The sequence below is a fragment of the Megascapheus bottae genome, chromosome 15 (genome assembly GCF_031878675.1).
Source record: "Megascapheus bottae isolate mThoBot1 chromosome 15, mThoBot2.hap1, whole genome shotgun sequence".
In the NCBI taxonomy this organism is placed as follows: Eukaryota; Metazoa; Chordata; class Mammalia; order Rodentia; family Geomyidae; genus Megascapheus; species Megascapheus bottae.
Window position 1 is genome coordinate 43,673,016 of NC_143523.1, and position 25,933 is coordinate 43,698,948.

General features: G+C 52.4%; 1 protein-coding gene across 3 annotated transcripts in view; it reads left to right on the plus strand.

Annotated features, from left to right (window-relative positions):
- Nucleotides 1–25,933, plus strand: part of Pald1 (phosphatase domain containing paladin 1) — a 59,580-nt gene that overhangs the window by 28,879 nt on the left and 4,768 nt on the right. For all 3 annotated transcript variants that reach the window (XM_090346483.1, XM_090346485.1, XM_090346484.1), the window contains exons 3-18: nt 3,636–3,738; nt 5,134–5,313; nt 6,541–6,705; nt 7,572–7,732; nt 7,871–7,946; nt 8,812–8,963; nt 9,291–9,390; nt 9,520–9,624; nt 11,128–11,223; nt 11,593–11,721; nt 12,063–12,179; nt 12,259–12,414; nt 12,727–12,909; nt 13,878–14,018; nt 14,129–14,200; nt 16,243–16,383. In XM_090346483.1, coding sequence (XP_090202609.1) covers nt 3,636–3,738; nt 5,134–5,313; nt 6,541–6,705; nt 7,572–7,732; nt 7,871–7,946; nt 8,812–8,963; nt 9,291–9,390; nt 9,520–9,624; nt 11,128–11,223; nt 11,593–11,721; nt 12,063–12,179; nt 12,259–12,414; nt 12,727–12,909; nt 13,878–14,018; nt 14,129–14,200; nt 16,243–16,383 — 2,077 coding nt within the window. The remainder of the gene's footprint in view (nt 1–3,635; nt 3,739–5,133; nt 5,314–6,540; nt 6,706–7,571; nt 7,733–7,870; nt 7,947–8,811; nt 8,964–9,290; nt 9,391–9,519; nt 9,625–11,127; nt 11,224–11,592; nt 11,722–12,062; nt 12,180–12,258; nt 12,415–12,726; nt 12,910–13,877; nt 14,019–14,128; nt 14,201–16,242; nt 16,384–25,933) is intronic.

Consider the following 25,933-nt stretch of genomic DNA (forward strand, 5'->3'; position numbering starts at 1 on the left):
TTTTCTTTTCATATTCGTACTGAGGATTGAACTTTGGGCCTGGGCACTGTCCCTATGCTTTCTCTGATCAAGGCTGGCTTTCTGTCACTTGAGACACACCTCCACTTCCAGCTGGCTTCAAACCACAACTCTCAAATCTCAGTCTCTTGAGTAGGATTATAGGCATGAGCCATTGGCAGCTGGCTGAAAACAGTTTTTGACTGAATGTTTGCAAAGGAAATGTATGTACTGAGTTTCATGGAATTTAGATGTTTTTATATCAAGTCATTTGAATTGGAGCCTTCAGGGACATTTGCTGTGAGGCAGAGCATGCTTTGAGAAATATGAACATACTGCAGCATGCAGAGGTGGGGGTCAGAAAGGGTCCTGAGCCCCTAACTGTCTCTGGGTCAGTGTGGATAAAGGAATAGGTGCTGGGAACCAGAGAACAGGAGGACAGAGGGACACTGGGCCCGTTTCCAGGGGAGTTAGAAAGTCCTGTGCTTTCTAGTCCATCTTCCCACAATAGATACTGAACCACTGTGAGCTAAGAATTAAGTCTGTAGCCCATACAGGAGTTTGGCAGAGACTAAAAGATGGGGGCTTATGTGGAAAGAAGCCTGTGGTATGGGAATGACCAAGCCTGCCTGGCAGGAAAGTCATTCTGACAGTTTACTGACCTCTGGATAAGGAGAGGAAAGAGATGTCATATAAATGTTTCTGTTTCGACAGATGATAAAGGTGCATTTGAGCTTTGAAGGCTGTCTCTCCTTTGAAGGCCCCTTTCTCTGAGCTTTCATATATACACATATATGTATATATATATACATATATATGTACACACACACATATGTGTGTGTGTTTGTGTGTGTGTGGTGGTGGGGGTCATGGGGCTTGAATTCTTGGTCTGGGCTCTGTCCCTGAGCTCTTCAGCCCAAGGCTACCATCCTACTCCTCAGCCACAACCCTACTTTCTGTTTTCTATGGTTAATTGGAGATAAAAGTCCCACATTCTTTAGTTTTGGAGTAGCTTTGCACCGAGATCCTTAGATTTCAGCCTCTTAAGTAGCTAGGATCACAGGCGTGAGCCACCGTGCCTGGCTCTTGTCCACCCCCACCCCCTTTTGTGGGTCATGGAGCTTAAACTCTGGGCCTGGGGCTATCCTTGAGCTCTTTAGCTCAAGATTACCACCCTACCCCTTAAGCCATAGCCCAATTTCCCCTTTTCTAGTGATTAATTGAGATAAGAGGCCTCTTGTTCTTGAGTGCCCAGGCTGGATTTGAACCTTCAGCCTCTTGAGTAGCTAGGATTGCAGGCATGAGCCACTGGGCCCAGCTTCATCTCTTTATCAACATAAACCAATGACCTAAAAATTATTTAGCTGGGTAATGTACTCACAAACTGACATGTGGAATTGAAACCTCTTTGTACAACCACTTAAATAAAACAATAAAAGAATGTCCAGGTGGTATGATGCAGAGGAGGTTGAGAACCAGCTGTGTAGATCCTATCTCCCAGGGTCAGGTGTGTGGCCTGGAGCTAGCTGTGAGCACAGCGTACCTTGGCTGTATGTGGTGTGTGTAAGGTAGAAGGGACCTTACTGATAATCCAGTAAAGGAACTGGCATGCTACATCCTTTAAGTCAAGTCTGGCTCATCACCTGTCTCCGTCAGTAAAGTTTTATTGAATACTGCTCACCCCCCACTTCCATTTCCTCTGGCTGCCTAGCACTACTTGCTGCAGCACTGAGTAGCTGCAGCTGCAAAGACCCAGCCCTTTTCAGGAGAGGTTTACCAGATAGCTCTAGAGAGCCTGGTGCTGGTGGCTCACACCCGTAATCATAGCTACTCAGGAAGCCAAGATCTGAGGATCATAGTTCAAAGTCAGCCTGGCCAGAAAGTCTGTGTGACTTATTTTCAATCAACCACGCAAAAAGCCAGAAGTGGAACCATGGCTTGAGTGGTAGAGTGCTAGTCTTGAGTACAAAAACTCAGGGACAGCGCCTGGGTCTTGAGTGGAAGTCTCAGGACTGGCACACGTGTGGGACACACACACACACACACACACACACATGCACGCACGCACGCACGAACAACCAGATCTAGCTATAAAACTGAGTTTGAGTGAGACAGAGAGTAAATTACAAGGTATCAGGAAAGAAGAGCTGGAGAGAGCCCAGGTCTCCTGACTCCTTGTGCTCCTCTAAATCATTCATTCTGACCCTGCTTTGCTAAAAGCAGTTCTGTTTTTGAGGAGCAGTACTAGGGTTTGAACTCAGGCTTCATTTGTGCTTGGTGAGTGCTCTCCACTTGATTTGTCTCCAGCTTTAGGCTGGTTATTTTGGAGATAGAATCTAATGAACTTATTTGCCTGGGCTGGCTTCGAACCGAAATCCTTTTCTCAGCCTCCTGAGTAGCTAAGACTATAGGCATGAGCCAGTGACACCAGAGGCAGTTCTTTTACAACCAGCACTGTGGCTTTGTGTCTCAAGTGCTGTTGTTTTGCTGTTTGCTCCTTTACCCGGCTTAGCATTTATATAGAAATCATGATTTCTCACTTGTGGGTTTGTTTCAGATGTCTCCCAGTGGAGTCAGAGCCACTACCGGTAACATAATTATGTTTATGAATGCTGACTCTGCTCAGGCACTGCATTTACCTAACTCCTTTCTTTTCCTTTCCTTTCCTTTCCCTTTCCCCTTTCCTTCCCTTCCCTTCCGTTCCCTTCCCTTCCCTTCCCTTCCCTTCCTGTCCCTGTCCCTGTCCCTGTCCCTGTCCCTGTCCTGCTTGAACTCTGGGTCTGTCCCTAAGCTTTTCAGCTCAAAGCTAGCACTTTACCATTTTGAGCCACAGAGCCACTTCCAGTTTTGTGGTAATTAGAGAGTCTCACAGACTTGTGTGCTTGGGCTGGCTTTGAACCATAATCCTCAGATCTCAACCTCCTGAGTAGCTAAGGATTACAGGAAAGAGCCACTGGTGCCCAACTTGCATTTACCTTTTTGGTGCATTCACTTCTTACTCAAGTCCTTGGAGGAGGGAGAGAACAGGAGCAAAGCCACTGTCCAGAGCCATAGAATCTCATCTCCCAGGAGCAGGGCTGGGATCTATCCTCCACATCTGTGGGCTGAACTACCACAAGAAGCTGTGGTAGTTGGCCCTGTAGGCATTGCTCTGTGCACAGTCCCAGTGGTGGATTACATAACAGAGTAATCCCAAATAAGAGGCCTGAATCAGGCAGATCATTTCTCTTTACTGGGATGTTCATGCTTCTTCCCTGCCTTGCCACAGGGCCATCAACTATGGTTTCTACCTTGCAGTCCAAGATGGCAGTTTTACTACTGCCATCGCGTCTGGATTTTGGCTAGGAAAATGGTAGAAGACAAAGTTGAAGGCATTTCTTTTGGGAGTGGCCCAGACTCTGTGACCACAGCTAGCTGCAGGGGAGGCTTGGAAATGTAGTCCACAGTGGAATGGCCTTCTCTCCAGTTTCAGTTCTGGGATTCGGTGCTTGAGGAAGACTGGAGCAGTTTCTTGGGGGGAGTCTGGCACAAATAGGTAGCCACATTGGGAGAGGGTGCTTTCTGTGGACTCTGTTGAGGGTGGAGGGGACCTTGACCATGGAGATGTTTTGACTTGATGTCTTCTCTGCCTCTGGTAGGTACAACTGCAAGGAGGAGTTCCAGATCCATGATGAGCTGCTCAAGGCCCATTATAAGCTAGGCCGGCTCTCAGATTCTACCCCCGAGCACTACCTAGTACAGGTGAGGGGCTGTCTTCCCAGCCTCCCCCTTGGCCTCTATTATCCTTACTCATCTTCTTCTTTTCCTCCTTTGCCTCAGCTGTTTGTAAAGGCCAGTGAAGCTTACTCTTCCTGCTACCCTCTGGGGTTCTCACGTGCTGGTTTCCTGGGCCAGTTCTTCCATCTGTATTCTCTTCCTGGCTCCAATGTGCCTCCTCCGAGTTCTCCCCTTTCTTTTCTTGCTCCTGCCCACCCCTGCCCTTTCCTCCACAGGAAACTAGGAGGAGAGCAGAGATGGGACTGTTGGACCTTGGTGACTCCAGCATCCTCCCCTTACTTCCCTCAGTTTGCCCAAGCTGGAGTCTTCATCTTGCTCTTGCAGTTTCAGAGCTTCTCTGGTTTAGGCGGCCACTCCCCCTACCTACACCCCCATTTCTACTAGAAAGTGAAGTCCATGAGGGCTGGAAGTTTTTAATTTGCTGGATTCACTTTGTAGTCTCAGAGGCTAGGACAGTTGGAAGCAGTAGTGGTACAGAATAAATATTTGACAAATGAGCACTTGCTTGAACAACAGGATGAGTGAACTTGGAGGTGCTGGCTGGGGACTTCTGGCTTGCTGGGACTTTAGGCCCTGCACCCTGTGTGTCAGCCATCGTGGGTATGAGGCCTGCTGGAGGTGGGGGCTGCAAGGAGACAATTGGGACTTCTCTTTGCCTCCTCTTCCTCCCTTGACAGTACTTTGCTCTGTTTATCTATAGGCTTTTTCTGGTATCCTCAGAAAGGGGGTCCTCTGGTTCATTCCTGGTGCCCTAGATATGAGCCCCTTGTTGGGCCCCTTCTCCATTTATCTCCTAGGGGAAAGTTATCTGTGTTCTTCCAGGGGAGTGGTAGTCCACCCTGGCAGCATATTTACCCTGCAGTGCCTCTTCTTCCTTTACTAAGCCTTGGCTCCAAGGCCACCATATGTGGCTTTTCTTTTCCTATGCCTTTTTTTTTTTTCCAGTCGGTAATGGCACTTGAACTCTGGGCCTGGGTGCCGTCCCTGAACTCTTCAGCTGAAGGCTACCACGCTACCCCTGGAGCCACAGCCCCATTTCCCATTTTCTAGTGATTACTTGGAGATAAGTGTCTCTCTTTAGTGCTCAGGCTGGCTTTGGACCTCGGTCCTCAAATCTCAGCTTCCTGGGTAGCTAGGATTACAGGCGTAGGTCACCCCGCCTGGTTCTTTTCCTATGCCTTTTCATACTTTCTTAAACTTTTTTTTTTCCTTTTTCTTTTTGGTGCTAGGCAAGAGAGGGTAGATCATGTCTCTTTCCCTTCCAATTCTCTGTCCCCTGTAGCCCATGACAGAGTCCATGTAGAAGAAGCCACTTGCCCTCAGGTCAAGGGTGACTCCCTGTGGCTTTCCTCCTGCCAGGGCCGTTACTTCCTGGTGCGGGATGTCACTGAGAAGATGGATGTGCTGGGCACTTCGGGGAGCTGTGGGGCCCCCAACTTCCGACAGGTGCGGAGTGGACTTCCTGTGTTTGGCATGGGACAGCCTACCCTTTCAGGGTTTAGGCGAGTTCTCCAGAAACTCCAGAAGGATGGATACAAGGTGAGCACACAGCTTCCTAGACCAGCCCCTAAAGCTGGGAAAAAGGACTGGCTATGAACTGGAGAGGGCAGGGGTGGTCCAGACCAGGCCCTGCCAGACCTTGTGTGCTGGGGTGAGTACACAGTGATTGGCAAATGTTTATTATTGCATTGTTCTGTATGGACATGGAGTCCCAGGTCAGAAGCTCTTATATACTCCACTCTGAGAACTGCCCTGCATGTAGGGGGTAGTGAGAGGGACCGGACCACCAGTCCAGAGACTGCCAAACAACAATCACAGCTGGCACTTCAATCCTTTGTTAACACAAGAGGAAAGCACCGTTAGTTATATTTTACAGAGGAGAAAACAGGCCCAAAGAGAATAACAGACTTGTTCATGGTCATAAAATGGTTCATGTGGAAGGACCCAAGACTGAAACCCTGGCCCTAGGTACCAGGAGCCTGCTCTTGACTGCTCTTATCACCTGCTAGAATCTGGCAGATTTTTTTCCCCCTCAGTACTGAGGCTTGAACTCAGGGGCTGGGTGCAGTTCCTTAGCCTTTTTTTTTTTTTTTTTTTTTTTTTAATCAAGGGTAGCACTCTACCACTAACCACAGCTCCACTTCTGCTTTTTTAGTGGCTAATTGGAGGTAAGAGTCTCAACAGACTTTTCTGCCTGGGCTGGCTTTGAACTATGATCCTCAGATCTCAGCTTCTTGAGTAGCAGGGATTCACTGGCACCTGGTTTGAAGGAGGCTTGTGGATCCTACTGGGTTCTGAGGTCTGCTGGGGCATGCTGTGCTGCATTGTGGATCTGCCCCAGGGAGTTACTTGGCTGGTTGCATGGCAGTGGGTTACCTTCCTTTTTTTTTTTTTTCCCTCCCCCAACTGATGTTGATCCAGCACCTGCTTTATCCAGGCTCTGTTCTTGGGCCTTGAGGACATGTGAAAGGGACCTGCATATGCTTGGCTAGTGGGTAAACCTGAAGTCCATCCAGGGAGAAAAGAGGCACTCATTGATAAAATTAGCCCTAGAGGATTAGATAAAACCTATTGGTGCCCTTGGGAGTTCTTGTGACTGGAAGGGCCCAGAGCTGGAGGCATTTGGGCTGAGCTTAGTTTCTGTAGGATTGCGGCTGCAGGCTAGGGCAGATGCTGGACCTTGAGGAGGGCTGAGCTAAAGGCCCAGAGGTGGTGCTGGGAGCAGGCACCTTCTTGGAGGATGATGGTCTGACTGCCTTCCGGCAGGAGTGTATCATCTTCTGTGTGAGGGAGGAGCCGGTGCTGTTCCTTCGTGCCGATGAGGACTTTGTGGCCTATACACCTCGAGACAAGCAGAGCCTTCATGAGAACCTCCAAGGTCTGGGGCCTGGGGTCAAGGTGGAGAGCTTGGAGCTGGCCATCCGGAAGGAGGTGAGGCCCAGTGGAGTGTGTGTGGACCCTTCTTCATGGGAAGCTGAGCTGAGACCGACCCATAGTCCAGCTTGGCAAGACTCTCTCTCTCCCACCTGATTCTCACTGGCCCCACACCCTGCTTTTGTGCCCCACTTGGGCTGAGTGGCTGGTTGCAAGGCTGGCTCCCTGTAGGCAGAGGAAGGATTTCTTACCCTTGTTTTCCTATCTCTGACCCCCTCCCAACCTCCATCCCCCCACTTAGTGCTCAACACTTGCACTTAGAAAGGGACCTGGCAGGTGAGAAGAGCCTGAAAGGCCCAAGGCTGAAGCTTGGCTGCTTCTGTTCTATTGATCCCTAGGAAGTCATTGTCTGTCTGTCTGTCCCTTAGAATTTACTGTCATCTTCTTTCTTTTCATAACACTGAGGCTTGACAGGGGCTCTGGTAGCTGACCAGCCACCAAGGTGTATGAATGGAATGTGGGATCAAAGTGGCCTAGACACTGTGGACAGGCCCTGAGGTCTTGCTGGTGGCTGTTCCCTCCCTGCCACCCGGTCAGACCTCCTTCCCACTTCCAGGCCTCACCCTGTCCTGGCACTCGGGCGGCTTAGCACATTCCTGCTGCCCACTGGGCAGAGCCCTCCTGTCTACCCATGGTCAGCTCGTGCATAGCTGCCTGCCCTGGGGCTGGGGACTTCCCTGACGTGTCCAGAACTTCCAGGAAGGCAAGGAGAGGGCCTCTGGCCACATAGTACCCTCTTGGAGGAAAAGAAGGCTGTTGGTAGCTCTCGTTCTGTATGTCCTGGTCATCACAGTGGGATGGTCAGGCCAGGAGGGTTCTGAAGGTCAGCTCATGGCTCCCTGGCCTGATGTACCTCATTCTAGATCCACGACTTTGCACAGCTGAGTGAGAACACATATCATGTGTACCACAACACAGACAACCTCCAAGGAGAGCCCCATGCTGTGGTCATCCGGGAAGAGGATGATGTGCATGTGACGGAGGAGGTGTACAAGCGACCGCTCTTTCTGCAGCCCGCATATAGGTACCCACGGCTGGCATTCCAGCTGCAGGCTGGGCCACGTTCCCTGCCCCCATCTCTCCCATAGTGGGGACCAGGTTGGAGCCTGGGAGGACGAGGGAGCCTTCCTGATGCTCTTACCCTAACCCCCCCGCCCCCCAGGTACCACCGCTTGCCCCTTCCAGAGCAAGGGGCCCCCCTGGAACCCCAGCTGGATGCCTTTGTCAGTGTCCTTCGGGTAAGTGGGAGCAGAAGCAGTGTGTGTGTGTGTGTGTGTGTGTGTGGCACTGTATGGGGTAGGTGCTCTGGGACAGGTCTCCATGGAGACACCTGAGGTGGCTATGGCCTCTGGCTGTCCTCACAGGAGAGCCTCATTCATGCTCTGGATGCATGTGTCCTTTCGTGGCATGTGTACACACAACTTGGTGTGTGTGTGTGTGTGTGTGTGTTGGGGGGGAGGTCAGACCCAGTGCTGGGTCGAAGCCAGCACTGAGCACTGGAGGACAGGCTTGTGACTGTGGTTCAGCTGGGAATGTAGTGTGGTTTTAGAGACGTCGCCTTCTGTCTCCAGACCTGCAGTTCCTCGCTTCTGTCAAAGCTGGTGGTTTTTTTTTTTGTCGTCTTGGGACTTGAACTCTGAGCCTGGGCGCTGTCCCTCAGCTCTTCGGCTCAAGGCTAGTACTCTACCACTTTGAGCCACCGTACCATTTCTGAAGCTGGTAGTTCTTGACGCAGACTCTTTTGCCAGTGGCTCCTGAACACTGGCGGCTCTTCTTTCCTACCCTCGTTCAGGACATTGACTCATTTCATTCGCATTACACGGGAGTGGGATGTTCAGAACAGCCTAGGGACCTGTGAGTAGCTGCACCCGCTGCATGTGCTCACCTCCCGTTTCTGCTCACTGAGCTCCTCCGAGGCTGGGCAGGGCTGGACCTGAGTTCCTTATGAGCCCAAGACTGAATGGCCCATTGGACACCCTTCCTCCCCAGACCCTCTCTAGCCTGCTGTACACAGTGTGTTGTGGTGAGCTCCCTTCTGAGTCCTCAGACTCGGGGTTTCTGGTGCCTGCTGTTGTCCAATGTTATTCGTGGTCTTTTCTCTAGGAGACCCCCAGCCTGCTGCGGCTCCAAGATGCCTCTGGGCCTCCCCCTGCCCTCCTCTTCAGCTGCCAGTCTGGTGTGGGCAGGACTAATCTGGGCATGGTTCTAGGCACCCTTCTGCTGTTTCACCACAGTGGCACCATCTTTCAGCCAGAGTGAGTGGCCCGGGCCCCAACAATCCACAGAGCTCTTGAGTACCTAGAAAGGAGGGGGTGGGACTTCCTGAAGATGGGGTACACCCAAGGACCTCTGAGCCAGAACTGGAAATGGAGCATTTGGGGCTCATTTTCTGATTGGCTGTAGCCTTGCTGGGCCTCAGTTTCCCCAGGCAGAAGTGCCCCTTGTTGTCCCCCAGGGTATTTAGATAGAAGGAATGTAGTCTGAAGCCTCTTAGTAGCCATATGGGTGGGAAAGAGTGGCCGTTGTGGCTTCCCAGAGGCCTTGGGAGCCCTGATTATGCTACTGACCTCCTACCTCGTCAGCGCTGCCCCCCCACAGACCAAGCAGCTGCCCATGGAGCGGTTCCAGCTCATCCACAATCTCCTCCGCACTGTGCCGCAGGGATGGAAAATGGTGGAGGAGGTGAGAGGGGCTGGGTGAGGTGTAGGGCAAGGACCATGAAAGGAATGGTTTCGGCTTCTGCTGGGGTGAGGTATCCCCTACCATTCCTGACCCTGTTTGCTTTCTCCTTGCCCTGGTCCTTGGCCTCAGGTGGACAGAGCCATCGCTGCCTGTTCGGAGTTGCACGACCTAAAGGAAGTGGTCTTGGAAAGCCATAGGAAGTTGGAAGGTGTCGGACCAGAGAACCCTGTGCAGGTGAGGCCTGGAGGGTGATGTGAGAACCTCTGTCTCCCCCAAACCCTACTCCTGATCTGGCTAGATCTGAGACTGGCTTCCTTCAGACTGACTTCTGGCTGCTGCCTCTCCAGTTTGTGGAGGGAGGAAAGGTAGGGATGCTGGGCCTGGAAGGACCTGGAAGAGGGGAAGTTTATGTTCCTTGACTCGGTTCCTGGCTGCAGAATAAATGGAAGGGCTGCTGGCTGGGGCTGCTAGATTCAGATACTTCCCAGATCACCCATGGTTCCTAGGTTAGGCAGCTTTGCTGGAGATCATTTACTTGTAAAGATAAAAGATGGTGTGTGCCTATGTAATACTAGTTGCACAGGAGGCTATGATCTGAAGATCTGGTTTGAAACTAACTCAGGAAGGTAGAGTGTAGCCAGCCCTGAGCACGTGTCCCTGGAATGTCACCTGCTGTGATTTCCCAAACATGGATGAGTTATCATGTGCAAATACTTTTTGCCTTGGGCAGCTTCATGAATATGAAGCTTTTGTCTAAATTATTTCCCCTTTATCCCCTATTTCCAGTGTGGATCAGGGGACAACCAAGCCCAGCTCAGGGCCCATGCCCTGTTGCCACTTGTCTCTGCCAAGTTTTATGGCACCAGGCTTGCTGGTGGCTGGAGTGCGCTGGCACTGTTCTCCTGCTTCAGTAGCAGAGTTGAAGAGTTGTGGCAGAGACCAGTGCCTGCATACCTTGTATGTTTCCTGCTTGGTCCTTACAGAAAGGGCTTGTTGACCCCCACTGGAGATCCCCAAAGATGGGCTTGAACTGCATCCAAGGACATGGGCCTTTTTCCAGGCTGATTCTAATCTCACTTCCCCTCCCAAGGGTAGAGAGCTGGCAGGAGAACCCAGAGATGCAGGGGGATAACCCTCAGCCCAGAGGATGCTGGTCTGGTTCGGACAAAGGGACACTACCTCTTTGCCTTTAGCTGGGTGACTTGGAGGAAGTCACACATTTTTCAGAATTTCTTTTTCTCCCCTCTGTAAATTAGCAGTAATAATAATGTCCACCAGCACTGTTGTGAGGGTATTTGTTTTCCAGTGAGTGGTTCCTGGTTTATAGAGGGCTTCCCTTTAAAAAAGGGAGAAGTTTGCACAATTGCTTCCTCAACCCTAAAGGTACAGAGGAGACTTAAGGAGCAAAGGAGGTCAGGAGCAAAGTGAGGGGCTAGCTTCTCAAGCCTCCATCCCCTATTTGAGGAGGCAGCTCTTTCACCAGAGCCACAACGCCTGGTATGGCCACCAGTCATGAGCATTCTCCCTGTACCACAGAGCAGCAGCTGGGATAAAGCTAGATGTTTGGATGAACTTCTAGCCTGGAAGAATTGTGTCATAAAGTGGAATGGGGAGGAGGTACTGACTGATGGGATTTCCTTAACCCTTCTGGGCATGGAAAGGGGTGGCCTGAGAAGCCCGCTGTGAATTTTTAGCTGAATTTGCACTCTCTTGCCCCTCCTTCTGTGCCTTTGTCAGGGAAGTGGTGGCCACCACAGTGTCCGGCAGAGGGTGCTGCAGAGCCTGGAGCGGTACTTCTATCTGATTCTGTTTAACTATTATCTCCATGAGCAGGTGAGGCTGGGGGAGAAGCAGAATCCCCCTTTCAGAAGGATACCCATGGAACTTGGGAATATTGAGTGTGAGTGGGTGTGTGTGTGCATGCGCGTGTGTGTAGTGTCTAAGGAAGGCTGCTGGGGCTGAGGCAGGAGGGACCGAGATGGAAAGGGCCAAGCAGGCTTGGTCCGGGGAGCCCCCACTGCTCCTTGTAGAACCCCACAGCCCCATACTCTGTACCCGTAGCTTGGCCTTCTCTTACTTCCTTCTTCCTGCCCTGGGCTATGTTGATATTTCTTGGGGTTCCCCTTTAGCAGGGTGGGCAGGGAGAATTTGGGTTGGTGCCACATCCTTGAACACCCTGTCTCTCTTTGCCTCGGGCTGCAGTACCCCCTGGCCTTTGCCCTCAGTTTCAGCCGCTGGCTGTGTGCCCACCCTGAGCTGTATCGCCTGCCAGTGACGCTGAGCTCCGCAGGTCCTGTGGCTCCCGGGGACCTCCTGGCCAAGGGCTCTTTGGTGAGTGTGATTGGCTATGGGGAGTGGATGGGCATGGCTGGGGAGGCTCCTGTGGGCTGTTGGCCCAAGCGAGCACCTGTAGCTTCCAAACCCAGAACTTTTGTAGAGTCAAGTCAGGAGAACTTGGCCTCTGGTTTTTCATCTCTGAACCTCAAGCCTCCTCTGGAGGGTAGCAGGGTGGGTATCATCCTTTGTGTTCTCTCTGTGGTGCCAAGTGTGCAGCAGGGCCCTGCACACTGTAGAGGGCTGCTTCCTCTTTCCCTGGCTCCACCTTGGGCAAAATCTGATCCCTCTGTGGCAGTTGGCTTCTGTAGGTCTCAAGCTCCATGTTCTCCCTACAGAAGGAGGATGATCTCGTCTCCCCAGATGCACTCAGCACCCTCAGAGAGATGAACGTAGCCAACTTCCGCCGTGTTCCCCGAATGCCCATCTATGGCATGGCCCAGCCCAGTGCCAAGGTGCCTGCTCCTGGACTAGACTCCCAGTGTGAGGCAGGAGACAACGGGACTTATTTCTGATGGTCCCTTTGTCTCCTAGGCACTGGGCAGCATCCTGGCCTACCTGATGGATGCTAAGAGGAAGCTGCAGCAGGTGGTATGGGTCAACCTGAGGGAGGAGGTTGTGCTGGAGTGTGATGGTCACATTCACAGCCTGCAGCAGCCGGGCCCCTCCATGACCCCTGACCAGTTAGAGGTGAGGCTTCCTGCCCTGTACATGTCCTGCCGTGGAGACCTTATGGGATGTGTTGGGGGGCTCAGAGGGTCCCACAGATCTTCTGTGGGAGGAGCTGGGGTCCTGACAGGTGGCCTCAAGGAGGTGCTGATTCAGGACTCCTCCTCCATTGCTCTTCTTACCTTCCTTGGGTGGTTCTGACCTGAGCCTGTGGACAGGACGGGGGGCGGGGGGGTGGGCTGGGAAGCCTGGACAGATCACGGCCGCAACAGGCTTTGATCTCTCAGGACTGGCTGCCTCAGTGGCCTCTGCCTCTGTCCTGCCCTTGCCCAGGCCCTGGAGACCCAGCTAAAGGTCCATCTGAGCCAGTCTGGCCCTGCCCTGAAGGGCCCAGCAGCCCCCAGGGTCCAGACGTGCTTCACCACACAGGAAGTCTTCAGTCAGCACCATGGCGCCTGTCCTGGCCTCACTTACCACCGTATCCCTGTGCCAGATTTCTGTGCCCCCCGAGAGGAGGTGAGGAGCCAGTCTCTGGAAGGACAGGATTCCTCCCCCACCCCCAGTCCCCCATTCCTCCCCTCACCAACCCTCCCCACCACGCCTCCCTTTCTGACTCTGTGTGTGTGAGTGTTCACATAGGTCATAGGTGTCATAAGTATGTGGATGTGTGGATTGGATGTTAAAAGGCTCTATGCCCGTATTATGTGTCAGGTATATGTACATAGGCTTGCGTGTCTGTTGAAGGGATCACATGCATATTTTATGTATTGTAGGTGTGTGATGGTGCATGTATTTGAGAGATATAGACAAAGTGTGAACACGTGTTTATTGTGTGCTGCAGGTGTATACACTGCATGTTACAGGGTGTGCAAGTGTGTTGAAGGGTAATGGCCCTGTGGTGTGTGGGTTGGATTCTTGTGGTGTCTGTCTTGCCCTGGAGGCCATGGGTATAGAATGATCTTTACGGAGTTGTGGTGTTAGGGTTGTGAGGAGGCTGTGGTGGGAGTTTGAAGCAGTTTTCCTGTGGCAGACGTGTTTGCAGTTGTCTGTACACATCAGAGTGCTGTGTGTGCCAGTATGTGTTGTTTGGGGGTAGCTGTGTGCTTGTCCATGCTGGGCTATGTTCCCTGCTCAGCCTCTCCTGCCTGGCTCTGGGCTGGGCCAGCCCAGTTGCTGCCCCCTGGTGGCCATGCTCTGCAGTGGTTATCTGAGCTCAGGACTCAGCCCTCATCAGGGATGTGGGCTGGCTGTAGCTCAAAGCTGCAGGGACACAGCAAAGACATGTGTGTGTCCTGCGACATACAGGGTGGACACCTTGAGGTACGTGTATGCTGTGTCTGTTTACGTGTGTGTGTGCGCGCGTGCCTGCCTAGCAGTTTCTGACAGGGGTTCAGCTGTTGGGGTGGCTGTTTGGAAGGGTCCACACCAGGAGCCAGGGCAGGCAGGCGGTACCCTGCAATGCAGACCATGGTCTCATCCTCCAGGACTTTGATCGGCTACTGGAGGCCTTGAGGGCTGCCCTCGCCAAGGACCCCGGCACTGGCTTTGTGTTCAGCTGTCTCAGTGGCCAGGGCCGGACCACAACTGCCATGGTAGTGGCTGTGCTGGCCTTCTGGCATATCCAGGTATGTATGGCCTCCTGTGAGGACAGGATCTGCCCAGCACTAGGCAAGTCTGCAGGGGCTGTGTTTGTGTGCCCAAGGGGTACCTGTTCCAACCTGCTTTCCTCCCTCAGGGCTGCCCCGGGGTGGGTGAGGAGGAGCTCGTGAGCGTGCCCGATGCCAAGTTCACCAAGGGCGAGTTTCAGGTGAGTATGCGCCAGGGTTCCTGAGGGACACTGGAAAGCAGCATGAAGAGACCTGCTGGCAGCTTGGAGCAGGGGCTTCCCACTTGTCAGATGAGCGAGCCAGGGCTCAGTGCAGCTTGGCTCTGGGACCCTGGCTGATGGGTTTAGGAGATGGGGGTCCTGGGGCACCTTACTTCCTGGCCCTGACGCTTGGAACCTGGGTGCCCTGGACAGGTCATCGGTCCTCTTGTCTGGGTAAAGTTGATGACTGCCCCCTAGGTACTGGGATCCAGCTGTGGTTGGTATCTTTGCCTGGGGTCCTAGCTCAAAGTCTTCTGCCCGTTTCCCTGCCTGAGACAGACTGCTGGATGGACAGTCACTGACATTTCGGATTCAGTCACCATACACTGTGCACTTGCTGCTTGTCATGTGTCAGACATGACATGTCTCAGACACCCTGTGAGGAAATGGCATCTTCCAGATTTGGCACATGGCTGCCTACTGGTGGGCATCCTGGTTACTGCCCCACACCTGGCACCTGTACCGTGTGCTCCTGCTCTTCTGACCTCACACAGCAGCTCTGACCCTCCAGGCTTTTGCACATGTTCTTTCTTCCTTCTGGACGGAGTGTTTGCATCTCTAAAATACACTCGTGTGTGTGTGTGTGTGTGTGTGTGTGTGTGTGTGTGTGTGTGTGTGTGTACACACGTGTACGTATGGATGTATGCCAGTACTGGGACTTGAACTCAAACTTATGCTCTTGCTTAGCTTTTTCCATTCAGGGCTGGAAATGGAAAAATGGCTCCCTATACCAGAGCCCTGCTTCTACTTCTAGCTTTTTATTGGTTAATTGGAGATAGGAATTTCAGACTTTCCCTGCCCAGACTGGCTGAGAACTGCCATCCTCAGATCTAAGCCCCTTTAGTAGTTAGGATTACATTTGTGAGTTTCCTGCACTCAGCTTTTTTTCCTTTTTCTTTTTTTTTAACTAAAAAATGCACTCAACAAAAAAAGGATTTTTTTTTTTTTTGCCAGTCCTGGGCTTGAGCTCAGGACCTGAGCACTGTCCTTGGATTTTTCTCAAGGCTAGAACTCTACCACTTGAGCCTCAGCACCACTTCCGGCTTTTTCTGTGTATGTGGTACCAAGGAATCAAACCCGTGCATGCTAGGCAAGCACTCTACCACTGGGCCAAACTCTTGGCCCCAGAAAAAGGATTTTTGTAGCTGTTCTTTTTCTTTCTTTCTTTCTTTCTTTTGTGGCGGGGAGGGGGGGGTTGTGGGGCTTGAACTCTGGGCCTGGGTGTTGTCCCTGAGCTCTTCAGCTCAAGTCTAGTGTTCTACCACTTGAGCCACAGTGCCACTTCTAAAGCTGTTCTTAAGTGTATAGTTTCAGGCATTAAGTATACTTACGTTGTGTAACTATCACTACAGTCTGCCTCTACCCCCTCTCCTCCCTGCTTAGTCCCTGGCAGTCCCCTGTCTACTCTCTGTCTGTGTTTGGCTATGGCAGCAGGTAGCTCCTACCGCTGGAATCTGTGTCTGAACTCCCTTCCTCTGTCCAAGGCCGCACCACATTCTGTTGCGCACACCAAGTTTTCTTTATCCGGAAAGCTTCCTGTTTTCACTACGGTCAGTCATGCTTCTGTGAACATGGGTAGAAAACGCCTGTTGGAGTCCTTGACCCCCTCATTACTCATCACTTTTATTTTTCCTGAGAATTTCATTGTGTGGCTCAGGCTGGCCTCAGACTCCTGAACTCCTGCCTCACTCAGCCTCCAGTGTATGTGTGCGTCACCTCGCCTTGCTGAGCCCCTACTTTTTAGATTTTTGGGGGGTGTGGGTATACACCGAAACCAGTGTTGCTGGTTAAACAACACTGAGTAGTAAATCTCATTTGTTAAAGCCTAGGGATGTGATACTCCCCCCCGCCCCCACCCCCTTGCAGCCTAAGAAGGAAAGTAAGTGTCTGTGACCAGGCTTGGGCTGTTTCTGTGGTCAGACTGTTTCTGTGACCCTGTGGGGGCCTGTCCATCTATCTGTTCATTGCTCCTCTGGCCAAAGGTGGTGATGCAGATGGTCCAGCTGCTGCCTGACGGGCACCACGTGAAGAAGGAAGTGGACGCGGCACTGGACACCGTCAGCGAGACCATGACGCCCATGCACTACCACCTGCGGGAGATTATCATCTGTACCTACCGCCAGGTGAGTCTCCCGACCCACTGCGCTAAACCCATGTATGAAGCCCAGGAGTGGCTTGTGTGGCAGGTCCCGGAGCCCCTCCTTAGCACGGTAATGTCGCCACCTTCACAAGGGGATGAGATCCTGGAAATAGAAGAACCCCAGCCCTGAGTGCTCACCCACACACTGATTTTGTGGGGGAGTGGGGGCGGGATGAGAGAATTTGACCCCTGCACTGGCCCTAAGACCATGTAAGGCCTGGATCAGTTTGGAGGAGCCCCTGAGACCCCGGAGGGGTAGTTCCTGGACAGGAGTTAGGTGAGAGGCTGAGCCCCAGAGAGTAGGGACACAGTTCAGTTTTTAACTCAGATGCTGCTCTGTTTAAGTGGGCTCTGGCCTCTACATGCACTTATCATGGTCTATTTTATTTAAAATCTTTAACCCAAAAGTTAGAGAAAGAAGTTCTTTTGTAACAGTTCAGAATTCGTGTAGAGCTTCCTGATACACTTCCCCTGCCCCCAGCTGTCATTGTTGACTCTCTTCTGCCTGACACAGGATCCCTGAACGGGTCTCCTTTTGTGTGTGCCAGGGCCTGGGCATTGTCCCTGAGCTGCTTTTGCACAAGGCTGGCTGTACTCCTGGCCTTTTTTTTTGCCAGTCCTGGGCTTGAGCTCAGGGCCTGAGCACTGTCCTTGCACTTTCTCAAGACTAGAGCTCTACCACTTGAGCCTCAGCACCACTTCCGGCTTTTTTCTATGTATGTGGTACCAAGGAATCGAACCCGGGTCTTCATGCATGCTAGGCAAGCACTTTAACCACTAGGCCAAACTCCCGGACGCCCTTTTTTTTTTTTTTGCAGTTCATTGGAGGTAAGAGTCCCATCCTTGCCTGCCCTGGCTGGCTTCTGACCTTGATTCTCAGATCTCAGCCTCCTGAGTAGCTAGGATTTATAGGTCTGAGCTACCAGTGCCTGGTGCATGGTGGGTCTTGGTGTGGAGCTCCCCAGCCTGCCTAACTCCTGTTTTTCTCTGGGTCTATGAATTTTGCTGGCTTCCAGAATAGAAAGGGTGCTGGAGAGGGATTGAGGGGTCAGCATCCATAGGGCCAAGAGATTCAAGGTGTCCCAACTTGATGTCCCTCACTGTTGGTCTGGGTCTCAGGGGTAGCTCAGCCTATGGTCCCTGTAAGCAGACCAGGGGCCCCACCAGCCCCATGCTTGGAACTGGAATGCATTGATCTGGACTAGCCTTTGCTCACCTTTGCCTATAGGTCAGGATGTGGCTGGGGCAGGGGGTGAGCTCCTTGGTTGGAAGCAAGCAGAACATCTGGGGTCAGACTGTGTCCAAGGTCAAAGGTTATCTGGGAGAGGAGCTCACAGAGTTAGAGGCTGCCACTTCTGGGGATGGGGAAGGAGCCTCTCAGTATGAAAGATGGGTTCCAGTATATTTTGAGGCTCCTTTTGAGTTCCACTCCCTGTAGTTTGCTCTGCTGCCACCAGGTGGCAGCACTGAGCCAAGAGGCTCAGAGAGCACTGGAAAGCTAGGAAAACTGAGCCTTCTAGTTATCTCTAGCTGGGAGTAAGTAGTAAAGAGGGGAAGAGAAACCCTACCTCTCAGTGTGGGGCCAGTCCACTGTGGCCAGACTGTGAGTCCTTCCTCTAAACTTGAGTTCCAAAGCATATAGGCCCTCCCTGCCTCTGAGCTTTGCAAACTGAACAGTGTGGGGAGGGAAAGGCCCACAGAGCTGGCCTCTAAGCCTGAGGGGGTCACATAGGCTGAAAGGGGCAGAGTGTGTTTAGAGGCAGTGGAGTTGGTGTGCTGTGCTGCACAGTTTTTATCAGAAGTGGTCACTGATGAGGCCAGATGGGTTAGCAGTAAGACTGGAAAGGTGGTGTGGTTGGGTGTGTGTAGAGGTGGTTGCTCGGGGTGACTTCCTGGGATATACTGTTAACTAGGGAGGGAAGAAGCTGACCCAGTGAGGACTCACTCTTTTCTACCAGTACAGCCTTATTCTCAAGGCTGGGATGGTGCTGACTTCTGCAGTGGGAGGATGGGAATCTCTGTGCCTCTCTCATCTCAGGGCCCCTGGAGGGACCAGAGGCCTCATGTAGTCATTTCCTAGTATAGCCAGCAGGTGGCTGTAGCAAGCTTGGCTAGGTTAAGTCCCTGGCCTCTTCTTTCTCTTTCCTTTCCCTCCCCTCTCTTCCCCTCTTCTTCCCTCCATCTTGCCAGCCACCTCCCTGCGTGAAGGTTGCTCAGATTACTGTTGAGTCTTTGCCTGGAGTAGGCACAGGTCAGGGGGGAATGGTGTGCTGCTCTCAGCCTGGGCTGGGTGTGACACCCGTTTTGGTGACTGGCATTTATAGTGCACATTGCCTGAATTCCATATTTCATTTGGAATTTTCAGCGCAGTCCTCCGTTGATGCCCCGTGCCTTCTGCATTACTTATACCTAATTCCAGACACAGAAGCCTCCTGAAGTGCCAGGGCCCAAAAGACAGGTGCTTTCTTCCTTTGACTTTCTCTTTTTCTGAAAAGGACTGGGTTTGGGAGGTGCTTGTCCAATACCAAGGAAAGCTGCTGGATTCAGTGAGGCTGCACATTCCTCTAGACCCAGTTGGGGTAGAGTCTCTAAGGAGGACCAGGCACTGCGGTGGGTGGTAGGGATGGGGATTTGGGCTTCTAGGAGTCACTGGAGACCTGCACTGGGGCCAGGAGCCAGGCTTCTACATCCTGACATTCTTTAACTCAGAACCAGTCCATAAAGTGCCTCCACTAGCCCGATGTATCCTCTCACAGCCTTAGCCTGGCTCATCCCTCACTCCTGTGCAACATTAGGTCAGCTTTAGCGTCAGCTGTGGTTTCCTGTCTCAAGAGGGCCTGGGCTTGTGCACACAGTTGAAGACACTCTCCTTGATTGGCAGGAGGAAAGCCAGTCTTGGACCCTGCCTCCCAGACGATGTCCTTCAGCCCTCCCTGCCTCCTGAGGAGACAGTTCTCCTTTCCCAGCCCACTGAAAGCATGGTTCTTGGGAACATAAGAACTGGAGGCCATGATCCTGGCCTGGAGGTAATTCCAGACAAAGCAGGAGCCAGGCCACATGGTAGGAGCTTATCTCAGAGGCCATCATGGGGACAGCCTGGAGATCGGGGCACTAAGCCTTTCCCCTGCCATGACAGTCTTGGTTGCTCACCTCCACCCCTTTTAGTTATCTCTAGCCCATGCAGTGGGTCCTCCATGGTCTAGGGCCCAGTGAGGTTGGGTCAGGGCCTGGTGTGCGTGTGTGTGTGTGTGTGTGTGTGTGTGTGTGTGTGTGTGTGTGTGTGTGTGTGTCTATCTCAAATAGCAAAGTGAAAGCCCTTTTGAACTGAGCTAGGGATGGACACTAGAGGGCCAGGTCCAGGCTGAGGAGAGTCTAAGAGGGCTGCCAGCCCACAGGGTGACACCATCTGGTAACTTAGCTGTTTCCTGTTGGGCTTGGAAAAGGAAAATATTTGTGATGGAATCCAAGGTCTGGGTTCTTAGAGGAAGCCCTACTAGGATCATTAATGTCAGCACCACTTTTCCTTGGCTTTGGCCGGTGATGTTCATTCTCTCTGTTCTCTAAAATGGCCTCTGGGTCTCCTGTCTTCCTTCCGGAAAGAATCTGAGGCACAGCTGAGGTAAAGTTAGCCCCATGAGGAAGTAACCTGGTATTGATTTACACAAGGGATGCTTTAAGTTGAGCAGTGCTGTTTTCTTGAATTTTTTTCCTCTCCCCTCTTCTTTTGGTTTGGTGATACTAGGGATTGAACCCAGAGTCTCTAAACCACACCCCTGGGCCATTTTTATTGTACTGTTTGTTTTTCAGACAGGGTCTTCCACTAACTTTGCTAGTAGGTTTGTCCTGGAACTGAGATCCTCTTGTCTTCTCCTACGCACTGGGTTTACAGTTGTGCAGTCGCACCTGGCACCTTTGGAGGTGTCTAGGAACTTAAGTGATCTCTTCTGGTATTCAGTGGCTAGGGCAGGTCTTATTAGATCCATTTTACTAGGGAAGAGATGGTTTTGTGCCTGGCTGGAAATGGGACTGGACTCTGTCTTCAAACACCTCAGCATTGTACTTCTTTCCCTCTCTAGTGGCAACAGGGACCAAAGGGGCAATTTGTGGTCACAGAAAGAGAAGAGTTGGTGAAGAAGCCATGGGTTGGTTGCCTGCTGTATGCCTGCTTGGGTTGGTGTGGAGTTGGACCTGCAAACAGGAGCTGCTGGGAGGCCAGTGAGATCCGCTCAGTAAGGCAGGGTACAGAGGCTGTTTAAGAAAAAGAGAAAGCCACAAGGCCCTGGCCTTGAGCCCTGGGTGTCTCTTTGGCCTTTCTTAAGACTAGGGTGTGGCAGTTCCTGAGAGGCCTCCTTCCAGTGGTTAATGTCTCCAGGGCTGGGCCCAAGCTTGCAGAGCAGCCCTGGAATCCTGTGAGCTGTCACCCAAGATGAGCAGGAAGGAAGAGCTGCTTTCCCATGTTGGGCACGCCAGCTCAGAATCAAGCCATGGAGCTGGTACTGCTGCCATAGTGGAGTGTGTGCATGTGTGTGTGTGCTTCCAGAAGTGTGAATGTCATGTGTGCACATGTGTCTCTGTGTGAATGCATGCTCTCATGTACATGTGGGTGAATATGAATGCTCTCCGACGTGTGAATGTCATGAGTGTGTGTGTCTCATGGGTGTGTCATGGATGTGAGTGGGTTCTTGCATGCACATGTGGGCATATATGTGCATGTGTGTTGACAGCTGAGGCCTCAGTCTGTTCAACATCAGGCTAAGCTGGATCTTCTTCTGTCCCACTGAGGGCTTTCCTGCTTGATCTGACACTCCCACTGAGTGTCTGCATTGTGCTGGGTTACAGTTGGTAGCTAAGTAGATACCATGAGTTTGGAATTCTCGGTTGTTACAGCATTCCTTGGCACTGGGAACTCTTCCCCATCTGGTGAAACTGGCCTCTCACTGTCTGGAGTGTGGCTTACTTCACCTGCAAATCCCCACCTCTGCCAGCCTGGCTCCAGGGCCTTGCCGGGCATAAGCAGGGTTCTAGAGAGGGGATGGCTGGTTGGCTGGGAGGTGGAGTATATCATCAAATAAATACATAGGATGCCAGTCCTGTGTGTTGACCCTTTGACTCTGCCCATGGCCCAGGACAGGGAGTACTCTCCAGGGACGGAAAACTTGCCTGTGCCAGCAGCCTCTGCTTTCCTGCCTGCAACCCGGGTTGTTACCCTGGGCTGCCTGCCTTGAAGGGTACTGGGGAAGGGGAATGGCACGGGAGCATGGCTGGCTTGAGGTGATATGCAGTGTCAGGGATGGGCTATACCTTGTTACTGCTGAGCAAGGTTGGTTGGGTTCGAGATAGAGGCCTGGGTGTGGGTTCGTCTCTTTGTGCTTTGAAAGCACAGAATGAGATATGATGCCTCTGGAAACCCAGGGATCTGCCTGGGCTGAGGGCTGTTGTGTGTTTGAGAAACAGAGCCAGGGAGTGAGGTGGGGAGAAGGGGAGTGGGTTAGAGGCTGGAGGACTGGCGGACTTTGGGTTTGCTCCGAGTGTAATGGTAGCCGGTACAGACTCAGAGACACAGACTTTAAGCACAGGAAGTCTTTGACAGCAGGGACAGAGGTGGTGCCAGGGACCCGGCCCTTCTGGCTGTTGCTGAGTTCAGGGATGGTGAGGGAAAGGCATCTTCTGGAAGGGTTATAAAGTGGGGTTGGTGGGCTTCTCTGATTGAGTGGATATGGAGTTGAAAAGGGGAAGAAGCTTGGAGTAGCCAGAAGGATGGAGTTGCCACTGTCATGGCACATGGCGCAGGTGTGGGGAGGCTGTGGGCACATTTGTCGAGGTCCAGCTGCTTGACCAGGAGAGTATCCTCAGGAGCATGTGGGAGCCCATGTGGGAGTCCACGTGAGGCTCCCAGCACTGGTCTAGAGTCTACAGATGGCTACGAGAAGTGGTGGGAGAGGAGCCAGGCAGTGAGCACGTGCTGGCCATGGAGAATCTGCTGCATGCCAAGTCCTGCAGGGTGTGAGTAGGTAAGCAGGTGATAATCTGGGCCTGGGGTTTGGCAAGACAGACTAAAGCAATGGAAAACTCTCGAAGATGGGATGTTTCACAATTTTAGACAAGGCCCAGGAGCGTGAGGTTGGGGGCTGGAGGACTGGCAGGCAAGGTGCGTGCTTGTCCTAGTTTTCTAGGGGAGGGATAAGCTGAACATGGCCAGGCTGGGTAGAGAAGAAGTACAATGGAGGCAGAAGGTGGGGGAGAAGGCATGGAGGCAGGGCGGGTGGGTGTGTGGTGGTGCCAGGGTGCCAGGGTAGAGGAAGAGCTTGGCTATTGGAATTCACTTTCCAGTGGAGCCCCATGTCTTTGGGCAGTGACAGCCTTGGTGGTCCTCAGCAGTGACACAGATGTCCCACATGGCTCACAGGCCTGTTTGTAGAGAATAGGAGGAGCCCATCAGATCACAGGGGACACACTCAACGTGGCCGTGGTCTGCAGTAGGCTCTGGACACACTCTGGCTCCCACGGTACAGGCAGCCTGAGGAGGCTCTCAGCCCCACTCCATGGCCTTCTTCATGGTGGCCCAGAAAACCAGCGGAACTCCCAGAGTCACACTGGCAATGTCAGGCCTGTACTCATGCCAGGCAGACAGAGGTAGGAGAGACCTGAAGAGCCCAGAGCCCTGACTACCTCTCCTGGCCCTCTCTTCTATTTTGAGGCCCAGTTCCCAGTGGATGAGGAAGCCTGGTCCAGCTCCACCGCAGCTAATGACAGCTTGCCAGGCCATTTAAAAACAGTGGCACTATTTTCGTGCACAAGAGGTGGCTGGGCCAGCTGCCTCCTCCCTAGGCAGAGGGAGCCTGGGATGGCTTTAAGGAACCCAGGGCCTACAGAGGCAGATGGGTCATTGTCTCAAATCACAGTTCTGTGATCGAGGCAGGATATGCTCCTGGAACTTCTGGTGGGGTCAAATGTCATCTTTACCCAGTGGTTTGAATTTAGAGATAATTCTACCCTTGCTAGTGGTACTCAGAAAGGGTCATTCCACCTCTTCCCACACATTTCTCAGGCCTAATTCTTCCTACTGCCTCTTGAGACAAGTGGGCCTCTCTCCCTATAGGGGTGGATAGTGCTGGCGTCCTGTGGCCAGGTGATAGCAGAGGTCTTCAGACCCACAGGATTTTTCTTCTGAGTTCATCAAGTGAAAGTTAAGATGACTGCCCTTCCTGGCTGCCGGTGGCTCACATGTGTAATTTTTTTTTGCCAGTCCTGGGGCTTGAATTCAGGGCCTGAGCACTGTCCTTGGGCTTTCTCAAGGTTAGCGCTCTACCATTTGAGCCCTAGCAACACTTCTGGCATTTTCTATGTGCCAAGGAATTGGACCTAGGGCTTCATGGCAAGCACTTTACCATTAGGCCATGCTCCTGGCTCAAGCCTGTAAGGATAGCAATTTGAAGACAGCCCAGGGAGGCAAATCTGTGAGACTCTTATCTCCAACTAGCCACCAAAAAGTTGGAAATGGAGCTGTGCTTCAAGTGATAGAACAACAGCCTTGAGCAAGAAAACTCAACAGCTATAGCCCCTGAGTTCAAGCTTGGAATAACCACGTACACACACACACACACACACACACACACACACGTACACACACACACACACCACGTACACACACCAGTGGAATTCCTCTCCTAAGAACATGTTTTGTTTTGTTTTGTTTTTGCCAGTTCTGGGGCTTAAACTCAGGGCCTCAGCAATGTCCTAGGGATTTCTCAAGGTTCTACCACTTGAGCCTCAGCACCTCTTCTGGCTTTTTTTATATATGTGGTACTGAGGAATCAAACCTGCGTCCTCATGCATGCTTGGCAAGCACTCTACCACTAGGCCAAACTCCCGGCCCCTAAGAAAATGTTCTGATAGACTCTAGCCTCTGATGGAGAGTGGAAAGGGGGTAGAATGAGGGTCACCTGACATCCTAGGCCTGGGAGCGAGGCACGTTGTGGTCAACACATGCTAACCTCAGTTTGCCTGTAGATAAAATCTATCCCCCCCAATTTCCAAGAAAAATAGATTTTTTTTTTTTAGTACCACTTCATTGATCCTTAAAACATAGACTTCCTGTTCCCCCCTTGCCCCACTCAACTTGCAGACAGCAATAAGGTCTCCCCACAGCTCAGATCCAGCTCTGGCCCTTGTCCCCGTGGCCATCTTGGCTTGACTCCCACACCCCTGTCTAGGCCCCACCCCCCTTCACCTCCTGCTGCCCTTGTCCGTGTCTGCCCTGGATGGGGGTTCTCTGGAGACATATCACATGCAACACCTTTTCATCTCTCCTTCCTCCCTCCTTCCCCATTGCTGTCCTTCTCCTTCCTAAACATCATGGCTACTTGGCAGTCCTGTAAGCCTCTCAGTGGGCAGGGCCTGGTGTGACTCCTCTTTGTGTCCAGCCCTGGGGTCAGCATGGCTCCTCACTCATTCCAGATGCCTTCCTACCCTTCACTGGGGAGTCAGCACTGGTCCTGTCCACAGACCCCTTCTGGGCAGCCCATCTCCCACTCTTCTCTAGGACTCCTGGCTTTGTCAGTTACCATTTTTGCCTATGATCCTAGAACTTCTCTCTAGAGGCAGAAGTGGGTGCTGGAAATTCTAGGCCTGGCACAGGCCCCATTCGAGTTCTACTTTTTAGGGCCCTGGGCCATGTCACATCTGGGGTGGAGCCTACCCCGAAGTCTTCCCCAGAAACTGTGGGGGAGAAGCATGTAGGCCAGCACTGTGCTGCATGGCCAGCTCTGGCCCAGCTGCTGCCCAGCTGTGAGGAGGCTGGAGCTCCCTGTGTTCTCCCACTAATGTTCTTGGCACCCGAAGGATATCCGGTGACAAGTCCTTTCCTGGAGAGAGAGAGCTGCAGTGGGCTGGGGGGGAGTTGCAGATGGAGAGGTACAAGGTGAGGCAGGGCCTCTCCCTCCCGGGCCTCTCCATGGGGTCACTGAGGGCTGTGTGAACAGCACGTGGAAATTAGAAGAAGGAAGTCAGGCTTAGTGGCGGCATACCTGCAGAGGTGAGCCTGGCTAAGAATGCCCAGGACATTGTCTCCAACCTGTCCCCTTGAAAGGACTACCTTTAAAGCCCACGAATCTCCATTGTTCCCCTCACAGGCTCCTCCCATACTGAAATTTGTGGCTCCTCCACGCTGAAGCTGCAGTCTCACCTTGGCTACTGGCCTTTAGAAACCACACCACTCCCTGCCTCTCACCGAGGGGTCTGAGATGGGGCTGGCCAGCTGTGCGTTCAGACTCCTGGAAGTTTGTCATGCTAGCAAGGTGTCTTGAACCCCAAGATTCAGAACCCACTTCCTAGGCAGCACTTGTGTCTTCCGTCACCGGGTCTGTTTCTCTTATCCTTCAGAGGCCTCTTTCCAGCCAGGCCGGCTGTTCCTGGCCCCTGCACACTGGGCCCCATCCTCATCTCTGTGTCTGCCCCTGCCTAGTGTGCCATCTTTCTGTGCAAGTGGTTTTCACAGCACCACCTGAACTCCCCACTCTGGGACGCTTACCTGT